Source organism: Rhinopithecus roxellana, chromosome 3, assembly GCF_007565055.1.
Source record: "Rhinopithecus roxellana isolate Shanxi Qingling chromosome 3, ASM756505v1, whole genome shotgun sequence".
Lineage (NCBI taxonomy): Eukaryota > Metazoa > Chordata > Mammalia > Primates > Cercopithecidae > Rhinopithecus > Rhinopithecus roxellana.
In genome coordinates, this window is record NC_044551.1 from 71,651,315 (window position 1) to 71,665,150 (window position 13,836).

The 13,836-nt window shown below is 39.9% G+C and overlaps 1 protein-coding gene and 1 pseudogene across 9 annotated transcripts in view; one reads left to right on the top strand and one right to left on the bottom strand.

The window, feature by feature from the left end:
- OSMR (oncostatin M receptor) overlaps positions 1-13,836 on the top strand; it is a 95,243-nt gene that overhangs the window by 51,466 nt on the left and 29,941 nt on the right. For 7 of the 9 annotated variants that reach the window (XM_010367657.2, XM_030926794.1, XM_030926795.1 and 4 more), the window contains 2 exons: positions 11,542-11,684; positions 12,003-12,156. In XM_010367657.2, the coding sequence (XP_010365959.1) occupies positions 11,542-11,684; positions 12,003-12,156 (297 nt within the window). The remainder of the gene's footprint in view (positions 1-11,541; positions 11,685-12,002; positions 12,157-13,836) is intronic. The other 2 variants (XM_030926797.1, XM_010367658.2) reach the window with 1 other exon arrangement.
- Positions 3,359-4,398, bottom strand: LOC104665753 (annotated as a pseudogene).

Consider the following 13,836-nt stretch of genomic DNA (forward strand, 5'->3'; position numbering starts at 1 on the left):
AGCACTAAAGAAAAAATATTAAATGCAGCTAGAGGAAAAGGTCAGATCATTTACAAAGAAACCCCCATCAGGCTAACAGTAGACTTCTCAGTAGAAACCTTTCAAGCCAGAAGAGATTGGGGGTCTATTTTCAGCATTCTCGAAGAAAAGACATTCCAACCAACAATTTCATGTCCTCCAAATTGAGCTTCATACATGAAGGTAAAATAAAATCTTTTTTCAGATAGGCAATTGCTAAGGGAATTTGTTACCATTAGACCAACCTTACAAGAAATCTTTAAGGAAGTTCTAAATGTGGAAACAAAAGAACAATACCTGTTACCACAAAATCACACTTAAGTATCTATCCCACAGACCCTATAAAGGAAACACAGAATAGAAACTACAAGTCAACCAGCTAACAACTTCACAATAGGATCAAAACCTCCTATATAAATATTAATCTGGAATGTAAACAGTCTTAACACCCCCACTTAAAAGGCACAGTGGCAAGTTGAATTAAAAAGAAAAAAACAAAAACAAAAACAAGACCCATCTGTCTGCTATGTTCAAGAGATCCATCTTACATGTAATGACATCCATAGGCTTAAAGTAAAGGGTTGGAGAAAGATCTGTCATAAAAATGGAAAACCAAAAAGAGTAAGGGTCACTATTCTTATATCAGGTAAAACAGACTTTAAACCAACAACAGTTAAAAGAGACAAAAACAAAAAACAAAACAACAACAACAACAAAAAAAAACAGACACTACATAATGATAAAGGGCTCAATTCAGTAAGAAGACTGTTGACTCTAAATATATATGTACACAAATGGAAGCACCCAGATTCATAAAACAAGTACTTCCTGTTTTATGACCTACAAAGAGACTTAGATAATAACCACACAACCACACAAAAATAGTGGGGGGATTTCAACACCACACTGACAGCATTAGATCATCGAGGGATAAAACTAACGAATTCTGGACTTACATTCAACACTGTACAAATTGGGCTTAATAGACATCTACAGAACACCCACCAACCGCAGAATATACATTCTTCTCATCTGCACACAGAACATACTCCAAGATTAGCCAGATGCTCGGCCATAAATCAAGTCTCAATAAATGCAAAAAAATCAAAACTTTTGGGTAAACAACAAAATGAAGGAAGAAATAAAAAAATTCTTGGAAATAAACAAAAACAGAGACATAACATCCCAAAATCTCTGTGATGCAGCAAAAGCACTAAAGAATAAAGTTTATAGTGCTAAATGCCTGCATCAAGAAGTTAGAAAGATCTCAAATTAACGATCTCATATCACACCTAGAGAAACTAGAAAAACAAGAACAAACTGACCCCAAAGCTAGAGAAGAAAATAAATAACTAAAATTGAGCAGAACTGAAGGAAACTGAGACCCCAAAACCCATACAAAGGCTCAATGAAACCAAACACTGGTTTTTTGAAAGGATAAACAGGATTGATAGACCTAGCTAGATTGTAGTTTTGATTTGTATTTCTCTGATGACCCATGATGTTGAGCATTTTTTCATATGCCTGTTTGAAAATTGTATTTCTCCTTTTGAGAAATGTCTATTCAGATCTTTTGACCATTTTAAAATCAAGTTATTAGGTTTTTTTTTCCTATAGAGTTGTTTGAGCTTCTTATGTATTCTGGTTACTTAATCCTTTATAAGATGGGTAGTTTGGAAAAAATTTATTTCCATTCTGTGGTTTGTCTCTTCACTTGGTTGATTGTTTCCTTTGTTGTGCAGAAGCTTTTTAACTTGATGAGATTCTATTTGTCCATTTTTGCTTTGGTTGCCTGTGGTTGTTGGGTATTACTCAATGGATTTTACTTGCATAAATTATTCCAGTGTCTTAGAGAGTTTCCCCGATGTTTTCTTGTAGTAGTTTCATAGTTTAAGGTTTTACATTTAAGTCTTTAACCCATTTTGATTTGATTTTTGTATGTGGCTAGAAATAGGTGTCTAGTTTGATTTTTCTGCATATGGATATCCAGTTTTCCCAGCACTATTTATTGAAGAGACTGTCCTCTCCCCAATGTATGTATTTTGCCACCTTTGTAAAAAATGAGTTTACTATAGATGTATGGATTTATTTGGGGTTCTCTAGTCTGTTCTACTGGTCTATGTATCTGTTTTTATGCCATTATCATGCTGTTTTGGTTACTATAGCTCTATAGTATAATTTGTAGTCAGCTAATGTGATTCCTGAAGTTTAGTTCTTTTTATTTAGGATAGCTTTGGCAATTCTAGGTCTTTTGTGGTTCCGTATAAATTTTAGGATTTTTTTTCTATTTTTGTAAGGAATATCTTTGGTATTTTGATATGGATTGCAGTAACTATGTAGATTGCTTTGAGTAGAATGGACATTTTAACAATATTGATTCTTCCAATCCATGAACATAGAATATGTTTCCTTTTTTGAGTCTTCTTCAATTTCTTTCATCAATATTTTGTAGTTTTCATTGTAGAGATACTTCACTGCTTTGGTTAAGTTAATTCCTAGGTATTTAATTTTATTTGTAGCTATTGTAAATGGGATTACTTTCTTGATTTCTTTTTCAGATATTTTGCTGTTGGCATATAGGAATGCTACTGATATTTGTATATTGATTCTGTATCCTGCAACTTTACTGAATTTGTTTATCAGTTCTAATAGTTTATTGGTGAAGTCTTTAAGTTTTAACAAATATAAGATAATATCATCTGTAAACAAGGAAAATTTGACTTCTTCCTTTCCAATTTGGATGCCCTTCCCTTCTTTATCTTGTCTGATTGCTCTAGCAAAGACTTCTAGTACTATGTCAAATAACAGTGGGGAAAGTGGACATCTTTGTCCTGTTCCCAATCTTTGAGGATAGGATTTCAGTTTTTCCCCGTTCAGTATGATACTAGCTATGGGTCTGTCATATATGACTTTTATTGTGTTGACATATGTTCCTTCTATACCCGGTTATTTTAGTGCTTTTATCATGAAAGGGATATTGAATTTCATCAAATGCTTTTTTAGCATCAATTGAAATGATCATATTTTTTTAAGTGATCATGTTTTAATTATGGGCTAAAAATGACTAATACAGTAAGCTTGAATTTAGAAAATTAAGTCTAAATAAATTGCTAGGGAATTCCACAATGGGAGTCAATGAAAATTCTTCTCTGCATACAATATGATCATTAACAGATTAGTTCTTATTTGGAATGATAAGGCAAAAATAGTAAAACCACACTTTTCCTCTAAAAATTTACACATTATCTTCAGTAGGGATAGCTATCGTACATGAAGAAACAAAGGTATGATCACTCTATTGCACACGCAGAAACATTAGAGAATCTGGTCTTAGAATGATCTAGTCATCTTCTTCCTTTCCATCATCTTCAGCATCTCATTTCCTCTTCTCCCCTCAAAGACCTTTTTCTTCCTCTTCTTCCCCTTCTTCAACATAGTCATCATCATCTTCTGCATCCTGAATTTCTTCTTTCATTAAGTATTAGAGGCCCACTTCCTCTCCTCCCTCTCCCAACTCTGAACCTGCTTCATCTTCATCTTCATCCTCATCTTCATCCTTCTCTTCCTCTTCCTCCTCCTCTTCCTCATATCCTTCCAGTGGACCAGCTTCATTTTCCTCTTCTTCTTCATCATCTTCATCTCCATCCTCATCATCCTCCTCTTCAGAGTCCGGTGCTTCATTATCCTCCTGATCAAATCCATCTAATATGTGATTTGCTGCAGCAGTTCAAAAATACTTTATAATCTTCCAGGTTTGTGATCTCACAGTTAAACAGGTCAAGACTTTTCCAGTTCTTAAGATTTGCAGAGCTTCTACTGTACTGAGATCTTTTATTTTGTTTCCACTCAGATTGAGGTAGGTAAGATTTGGACATTTCTCTGCCAGGACTTCCAAGCCTCCAGAAATTATGTTGTCACTAAGCTCCCATTTTCGAAGTTTATTTAAGCTGGGAAGCTGGGCCAGTGAACTTAGTTCCACATTAGCCATACTCAGAAATTCTAGTTCTTTAAAAGTATCTTTCAGACCTTCAATTTCCCCATTGACACACAGGCAGTTATCAAAGACTAACTCTGTCACCTCCTCTGGGGCTCTGTTCCCTAACTCCAGGCTAATCTTCTTCATCTCCATGTCCTCCTCTTCCTCTTCAGCTACTACTCTCCTTCTTTTCCCTTTCCTGCCTTTCCCAATACCCCCAACCCAAAACTTTTAAGAGATTTAGAAATGAATGAAAAGGAACGCAAATATAAATGCCCACTACCACCAGATAGGTGTGGGGGAGAAAGAAGAGAATAGCAAATAGAGTCCAAGAGTTGGGACTCTAACTCAGCTGCCCCCACCTCCTTGTCCACACACTAGTGCATGCACACACATACACACATGCGTGCACATACATACACACACACACATACACACACCCCGCCGCAGTTTCTTCCCCTTCAATGGCTGCTCAGAGATGGATCATATGGTTTTTGTCCTTCATTCTGTTGATATGATGTAACACATTTATTGATTTGCATATGTTTGCATCCCTGAGATACATCCTACTTGGTCATGATGAGTGATCTTTTTGGCATGTTGTTGAATTTGGTTTGGGAGTATTTTGTTGAGGATTTTTGTATCAATATTCATCAGTGATATTGGCCTGTAGTTTTCATCTTTTTATCTGTCTCTGGTTTTGGTATCAAGGTAATACTGGACTAGTAGAATGACTTTGGACATATTCCCTCCTCCTCTGCTTTTCAGAGTAGTTTGAGTAGAATTGGTATTAGTTCTTCTTTAAATGTTTGGTAGAGTTTAGCAGTAAAGCCACTGGGTCCCAGGCTTTTCTTTGCTGAGAGACTTTTTATTACAAGTTCAAATTTGTTACTTGTTATTGAATCTGTTCAGGTTTTGGATTTCTTCACGGTTCAATATTGTTAGATTTATGTGTCTAGGAATTTTTCTGTTTCTTCTAGATTTTCCAATTTATTGCCATATAGTTGCTCATAGTAGCCTCTAATGATCCTTTGAATTTCTGCAATATCAGTTGTGATATCTCTCTTCTTATCTCTGATTTTATTTATTTGGGTCTTCTCTCTTTTTTTTTTTTCTTGGTCTGGCTAATGATTTGTCAATTTTGTTTATCTTTTCAAAGAAACCACTTTTGTTGGTCTTTTGTTTTGTTTTCTTCATTTCAATCTCATTTATTTCATCTCTGATCTTTATTATTTATTCTAACTTTAGGTTTGGTTTGCTCTTGCTTTTCTACTTCTGTATTAGGTTGTGTATTTGAAGTTTTTCTTCTGTTTTGATGTGGGCACTTATAGCTATAAACTTCCTTCTTGGTACTGTTTTTGCTGCATCCTATGGGTTTTGGTGCATTGTGTTTCTATTATCATTTGTTTCAAGAATGTTTTCAGTTTCCTTCTTAATTTCTTGATTTGGGAGCGTATTGTTTAATTTCTATGTAGTTTATAGTTTCCAAAATTCCTCTTGTTATTGATTTCTAGTTTTATTCCATTGTGATCAGAGAAGATGCCTGCTATTATTTCAATTTTTAAAACTGTTTGAGACTTGTTTTATGACCTAACATATAATCTGTCCTTGAGAGTGAGCAATGTGCTGAGGAGAAGAATGTGTATTCTCTCGCCGTTGTACAAAATATTTCTGTAAATATCTATTAGGCCCATTTGTTCTATAGTGAAGATTAAATCAGATATTTCTTTGTTGATTTTCTGTCTGGAAGATCAGTCTAATGCTGAAAATGGGGTGTTAAAGTCTGCAGCTGTTGTATTAGGGTCTATCATTCTCTATAGCTCTGATATTTCTCTATCTGGCTGCTCCAGTGTTGGTTGTGTATATATTTCTAATTGTCATATCCTCTTGCTGAATTGACCCCTTTATCATTACGTAATGACCTACTTTGTGTCTCTTTATAGGTTTTGTCTTGAAATCTATTTTGTCTGGCGTAAGTAAAGCTACTCCTGTTTCTTTTTGGTTTCCATTGTCATGGAATATATTTTTCTATCCCTTTATCTTCAGTCTGTACGTGCCTTTATAGGTTAAGTGTGTTTCTCATAGGCAACAGATCGTTGGGTCTTCTGTTTTTAAATCCATTCATCCACTCTCTGTCTTTTGATTGGAAAGTTTAGTCCATTTACATTCAATATTATTGATAAATAAGGTCTTACTCTGGCCATTTTTTTATTTGTTTTCTGGTTGTTTTCTGTTCTTCTCTTTCTTCTTTCCTTTCTTCATGTCTTTTTCTAGTGCAGGTGATTTTCCCTGGTGGTATGATTTAATTTTCTGCTTTTTCCTTGTTGCATATTCATTATACATATTTTTTTTTTTTTAATTTGAGGTTACCATGAGGCTTGCAAATACTACATTATAACTCATTATTTTAAGCTGATAATATAATACTGCTTACACTAAACAAACAGGCAAAAAGAAAAGTAATAAAAACTATACGCTTTAACTTTGTCTCTCTACTTTTTAACTTTTTCTTGTTTCTATTTATATAATTTTTTTTTTTTTTTTTGGAGACGGAGTCTCACTCACTGTCGCCCAGGCTGGAGTGCAGTGGTATGATTTCGACTCACTGCAACCTCTGTCTCCCAGGTTCAAGCAATTCTCTGCCTCAGCCTCCCAGATAGCTGGAATTGCAGGCACCTGCCACCATGCCTGGCTAATTTTTGTATTTGTAGTAGACACGGGCTTTCACCATGTTGGCCAGGCTGGTCTTGAACTCCCAACCTCATGATCCACCCCCTTGGCCTCCCAAAGTGCTGGGATTATAGGCGTGAGCCACCGCGCCTGGCCTAAGGCCCAAGGACTCTTTAGTCAGCTTGTGGTGAATGCTGCCAGGTCTGGGATTCACCTTTTAGGGCAGTGGGCTCCTCTGTGCACCAGGTCAGATCCAGAAATGCCAGCCAAGAGCCAAGGCCTGGAATCAGAGACCCCAAGAGCCCACTTGGTGCTCTACTCCCCTGTCTCCAATTGGTACCTAAGGTACAAGACAAAATCCCTTTTACTTTTCTTAGGCAGAGGGTGTCTCTCACTGTAGGCACGATAGTGGGTCTCATCTGAAGCCAGCAAGTCTCAGAGTTTCACCCAAGGCCCATGGTGTACCACCTGGGTATTGCTCCTGGTTATTCAGCGCCCAAGGGCTCTTTAGTCAGCAGGTTATGGGTCCTGCTTGGGTGGGGTACTTCCCTTCAAGGCAACAGGTTCTCTTCTGGCCCAGGGTGTGTCTTTAGAAATGTCATCTGAGAGATAGGGCCTGGAATGGGGGCCTCATGACTCTGACTGGTACCCTGTCCTACTTTGGATGAGCTGGTATCCAAGATGCAAGACAAAGTCCTCTTTACTCCTCCCTCTCCTCTCCTCATGTGGAAGGAAAGGGTTTCTTTTGGAGCCACGAACTGTGCTGCCTGGGGTTGGAGCAGGGGTGGCACAAACACTCCCTTAAGCCTTCCCAGCTAATGTCTCAGTAGGTCATCTTTCCCTGAAGTCTGCTTGCTCTAAGCCTGGCTCAACACTATGATTCACCTAAGAGTTGCAGTCCTTGTTGCCTAGACTGGCTTTCTAGTTTATTTAGGGCCTCAGAGCACTTTAGCCTACAGTGGTGAGCCTTGACAGAACCACTGGGTTCTGACTGCTGGGATGGGTGATTCCTGTCTGGCTAGGGCTCATCTGAATGCTCCCTCTGTAGGCGGACATCAGCTGAGTTCAACCCAGTTTTACTTGCTTTGCCAGTGACTGGGCAGCACTGAATTCCATGCAAAGTCTCTCAATCACTGAGCTCTCCCTGTCCTAAGTGCACAGAGGTTCTGTCCATGACACAGGGCTGCTGCCAGGGAATAGGGGAGGGGTGGCATCAGTGATTGAAGAATATCTTTCTTCACCTTTTCAGTGCCTCTTTCAGTGATACGATGTTGAAGCCAGGTACTGTGAGTGCCTACTTGATTTTTCAGTCTTATGAAGGTGCTTTTTTCATATAATTGTTAAATGTGGTGATCCCGCAGGTGGGACGATCGATGGAGCCTTTTCTTTAGCCATCTTAGTCTTGCTTCTGAGATACCAGTATGCCAATCTAAATGACAGAGAGGGAGACTCTAAAAGAAAATGATATTTATTCAGGAATAGACATTGCAATGGGAATACATGTGCCATAGAAGACTATGTGTATATTCAGGAAGGTAAACAGAGACAAAGGTTTTTAAAGAAAAAATGAGAAGGATTACATAATGTTTTCAGATAATTATTTTTGACTACAAGGATCAATAACAAGGGTGGTGTCAGTGTAAAGTTGGATAATCCTGTTGCTGGGCAGATACCCTTGTAGAAGTATTTTTTTGTGTAAGGTTGTGTTGACCTTTGTGCATGGTTGTGGCTTTTACAGGTTGTTTCAGGATAGTTTTGTTTTCAGGTATTGGTGTAAGAGAGCCCATCCTGTGTGACCTTACCTGGCTTCATTTTTCAGGATTTTGTTTTTTATCATAAATGACCCCATTTTGATTCTGACAGCTTTTATGTTGCAAGCTCTTGCCATAAGTCTTGTCCCACACGGGATTCCTTAATCAGTCCAGTCACTCAGTTGTTTTTCTTCTGACAACATGGCTAGGCTATTGGCAATGGCCCATGAGTCTGTGAAAATACAGCAAGATATGGTGAGAAAGGTGGCTGGCATGGCCATTGCCACTGCAAGTAATTTGGCCTATTGGATAGAATGTCCATGTCCAGTCTCTGTCAAAAGTTGGCTATCTATTGGCCAGATGGTGGTGGCAGCCCAATGAAACCCATCTGCTTTTAGTTTGGCAGAACTGTTAGTAAACCATGCCAGACCATTGGTAGGCATATTTTTTAATCCATAGGAGGAGCCAAAACATCCTCAACAGGTTACTTGGTCACTTTTCGTTAGCTAGCCCTTTGTTCGTGGAACCTACTGGTCCCGTGGGGCCTGGGTGGACATGATGTTAAATGTGCCAGTTTCATTTCATAATTGAGCTCTGTTGAGCCTGTCTAATTTGATTGGTGGAGTTTGCATGAACCCAAGTAAGAATGGGCATTTCATGTTGTAGTGTCATGTGTGGTGCTCTGGCCATAAGATGCTCAGTGTCCAGAGACTGGTGCCTAGTAGCAAGCAAGGAGTTGCTGTTTAAAAGGGGTATATCTGGGGGCTGCTTCAAGCAACTTTTGTATCCAAAATGTGAGAGGCTGGTACATCCCGGTGGTGGTTTTTTCTTTCCAGAGACTCCAGTCAGCATGCATGGAGGTTTTGGACATCTGTAATTGTGTTGAACTAACAGGGATTAAGGGTTCTAAAAGCAGTGGCTGGACCACAACTTGCTGAAGGGCTTCCAAGGCCTGTTGTTGCAAAGGACTTCATTTAAAATTGATGCGTTTGCTGGTCACCTTGACTAAGGAGAGCAAAAGGACACTCAGGTTGGGTATATGTGGTCTCCAGTACTTAAAGAGACCTACCAGCTGCTGGGTCTCGTTTTTATTAGAGGATGCCACAAGGGGCAACACTTTTGTTTGGCTATATCAGGGATTCTTCTTTGGTGCTCAGCTTAAGTGGCCTTGGCATTTAGCCTGTGATAGTCCATGGTTAGTCTCCATGCCCTGGGGAGCCTTTTGTGACCAGCCAAACTGGGCTGTTGCATTGTGAGAGGGTGGTTTATAACATATATAACATATAATCCAGTTGCTGGACAGATGTCCTTGTAGAAGTACGTTTTGTGTGTAAGGTTGTGTTGACTTTTGTGCATGGTTGTGGCTTTTGCAGGTTAACTCGATTAACAAGTACTGTCCTATTCTCCACTCAGTATGTATAATAGTACTACTTTTGTTGAATAAGCCGTTGGAACTTGGGGAGCTTAGGTGGCAGGCAGAAGTGGATATGCCCCACTGTTATGGCTCAAATTCTTAGCTGTGTTGGGGGAACATACCCCTTCAGATGGAGGTGGCTTTCTGTGCCCCAAGCAGCCAAAATGCCAATGCCTGTGATGCACTGAGTGGTAGGAACCATAGTTACTGGCACCTGAAGTGGCCCAACGGGCCCTGCCCACAACCAGATAAGCATCTTGGGGGTCACTATGTTTCTCCGAAAACCTCCAAATGTCGCCAGTTTAATTTTTCACCTAAAAGAATAAGGAAATACTGTCATGTGGGCTCCAGGGTCCAAGAACCCCAGAAAAGTCTGAATTTTCTTCTTTTTCTGTTTTCTCTTAACAAGAGTAGTAGGCCAGTGGCCTTCGGTAGGCACCTAGAGACTTTGGCTGCAACCCCAACTGCACCATTTGGGTCCACAGTGTCCCTTTATCCAACAAACACACCAACCAGGTTGCTTGAGAGCTTACTGCTTATGTCTATGTGTGTCCTTTGGATCTTGAGTCTCCTTCTCTGTGAAAGCCTGCATTGTGCATGCTGGTTCCCTCTCAGATGTCTCAAGGACCATCAGAGGACCTCTTTTTAATTCCCTCTCAGATGCCTTCAGATGCATCTGAGTACCCAGGAAGGAGCAATCACATATGTGCACTAAGCTCCCCTGTTTCCATGCTTCTTTCCTCTGCCACAATCCATGCAGCCACCTCACCCACATTCTCGGGGTATATATGTGGCCTGTGTCTCTCTTATCACTGCTTCTTCCTCATAAAACATCTAGCTGGTCTGATGTCTCTGCCGTGGGCTAGGTATAAGATAGGGTATTGCCCCTTCTACTTCACCAATGAGCCATTGTTCTGTCAAATTGAATCCTGCTTGCTGTGCCAGTTTTGTGAAGCAGGTGCTCTCTGTACACTGGTTATCAACTGTCCTAATCCAGTTTGACAGAATACACTCATACACAACAAGTTACATGAAATGGACTTACTACCATCAGACGGGCAGCAAGGGACAACACAAGCCTGGGATGTATTGCTGCTGGTCCACAAGGTTGCAGAGAGCTGCCCAGGGCAAACAGAATCTTATCTCTGAGTTCTTCACTTGTACCATAGCTGAGAGACCTCAGAAGCATCCATCCTGGATTTTATATCCTGACAACACATGACTCGCTGCACTAAAGTGTTAAAGGACATCCTGTTTCTAGGGAGGACTGGAACAGAGCCTGGGCTGTTCTGGCCAGTCCCGCTGTCATCTAAAGATGTTGCATTCCTAGCACATTCTACATGTTTTGGATTATATCCTTGACATTGTTAATGCTATTTTGGTTAGACTCTGAGTTCTGTTACAATTCTCCCCTGTGGGCCACCTTCTCCAAGTTTTGACTCCCCTTCCCAATTTGCCTACGTGTGTTTAATTTTAAGAGTCCTCAGGTAGTTTCTTTCTGTATTTTGTTCAATGTGTGTAGTAGAATCTTTGAGAGAGAAAGGCTGTTGGTTCATTCTAGCTTGTCTGTAAGTTCTTGTTTGTCATGTTCTCAAAAGTGAACAAAAAAAATACTTGTTGAACAAATGAAGAAATAAACTATTACCAATGTCTTTTTGGATCTATGCTTGAATTTTTTTCTTTGTTTCTTTTTCTTTTTCTTTTTTTGACAGTTTATTTAATGAATCCTTTTAGTGTCAACTTTGAAAATGTAAATGCCACAAACGCCATCATGACCTGGAAGGTGCACTCCATGAGGAATAATTTCACATATTTGTGTCAGATTGAACTCCATGGTGAAGGAAAAATGATGCAAGTAAGAACCCTGCTTAATTTTCAAATTCCTTTTTGCCCTGAACAGAGACACTGATGAATAAAATCACTTTAAACTCTTATTTCTGTGTAGGTTCAAATGGTGTGGGTCATCTGTTTGAAAAGGTCCATGAAATTAATCATAGACTTTTATGGTTAGGAAATGGGCCTTGGAGATTTTTTTCCCCCCAAAGAAGAACCGATCCTGACCTCCAGGTCAGGATTTGCTGTGTCCTGGTTCGCCTTTGTAATTGGGATATACTCACCGATGCTTCTGTCTTGTTCTTTTCTCCTTTTTCCTTTCTTCTCTTTTTTGATCAAGCAGTACGATGTTTCTATCAAGGTGAACGGTGAGTACTTCTTAAGTGAACTGGAACCTGCCACAGAGTATATGGCCCGAGTACGCTGTGCTGATGCCAGCCACTTCTGGAAATGGAGTGAATGGAGTGGTCAGAACTTCACCACACTTGAAGCTGGTATGTTCAGGCCCCTGGCATTTAACCCAAAGAAGCAGGTCTTAGGAGTTAGGCTGGTTTCCCTGAGAGATTTTGGTTATACCAAAAACTAAGAGAAATGTATTTAAACATAGGTGGAGTAGCATTTAAAAAATTAGATTAGATGCCTAATGAGAAGTGAGTGGGAAGCCATCCACCTCAGACAGTTGACAATAGTATTGTTTATACTGCCTATCTTCTCTCTTATCTTTCATTTTTCCAAAATGGTTTCTAAACCTTCACAGTAGATCTGGAGCTATATAAATTAATATACACCTTTAATTCAGGACTGGAAACAAATGGAAGTGTTAATGACAAGGAAAGCATTGGTCTCATCCTAAACAACTTCAGGCCACATTTGGAATTTAATGACATTTGGAACCTTAATGCTTATTTGCGAGTCATTTGTCCCGATGATGGCACACCATGTGCCCTCTCCAGCATGCTCTGTGGCAGGGTTTCCTCAGTATTGATTGCAAAATTTTTCTGCTAAATAACTATGTCTCAGAACTCAAATGGGCCTCAGGAGATTCAGTGGCCCAATCCTGCTTCCATCTCCCACCAACTCAATGTCATAAAAGATAACTGTTGCCCATTTTACAGATGAGGCGACTTGTACCCATAACTGAAGAGATTTGCCCCAATTGCAGAGTTACTGAACAGTACAGACATCATAATAATCATAGGAGTTGGCCGGGTGTGGTGTCTCACACTTGTAATCCCAGCACTTTGGGAGGCCGAGGAGGGCACATCACGTACGTAGTCAGGTGTTCAAGACCAGCCTGACCAACATGGTGAAACCCCATCTCTACTAAAAATACAAAAATTAGCGAGTCATGGTGGCACGCACCTCTAATTCCAGCTACTCAGGAGGCTGAGGCAGGAGATCGCTTGAACCTGGGAGGCAGAGGTTGCAGTGAGCCGAGATTGTGCCATTGCACTACAGCCTGGGCGATAGAGCGAGACTCCATCTCAAAAAAAAAAAAAAAAAAAAAAAAAAAAAATCACAGGAGTTAACATTTACTGTGAGCCATACATAGCTCGAAGGGCCCTCTGTGCTCCTCTCTTTTCATCCTGATGACATGCAGTAGGTGCTCTTATTATCCTCATTTTGTGCCGGAGGATATCAGTGCACAGAAAGATTAAGTAATTTAACTGGCCCAGCCAAGCACTGACTGAACTGCGACTCATGTCCAGGCAGCCTGACAGCAGAGCTCCACCCTTACCCAGAACTCAGTTCTGTGTGCTCTCTCTTGGTGTTATTACAACCTCCAGATCTTGTTGATTCAAGTCCTGGCTATTTTACTGCCAAAGGAGGATTATACATATGTGTTTTATTATTATTATTATTTGTGTATGGCAGCTGGCAGAACTTTTTCTGTTTCATTCTGGGAGGACCATTTTAAAGCAGTAACTCTAATTTGGGGGTGGTGGGTGCAACTAATCAGAATCCACACATGAGGATGGTCATTAGTCAAGTTCTGCAGGCCTCCCCACTTCCCTGGTGGTGCCTGCCCATCCTCAAGCCCATTGAGACTCCAGTAGTTTTCCCTAGGGGTACAGGGTCCTCAATAATCTTTGTTCTGGAAGGCCCTGTTCCTGAGAGGAATGTTGCATTTTCCTCAGTGTGTTTTAGAAAAGAATTTTTATTATTTTGCTTTA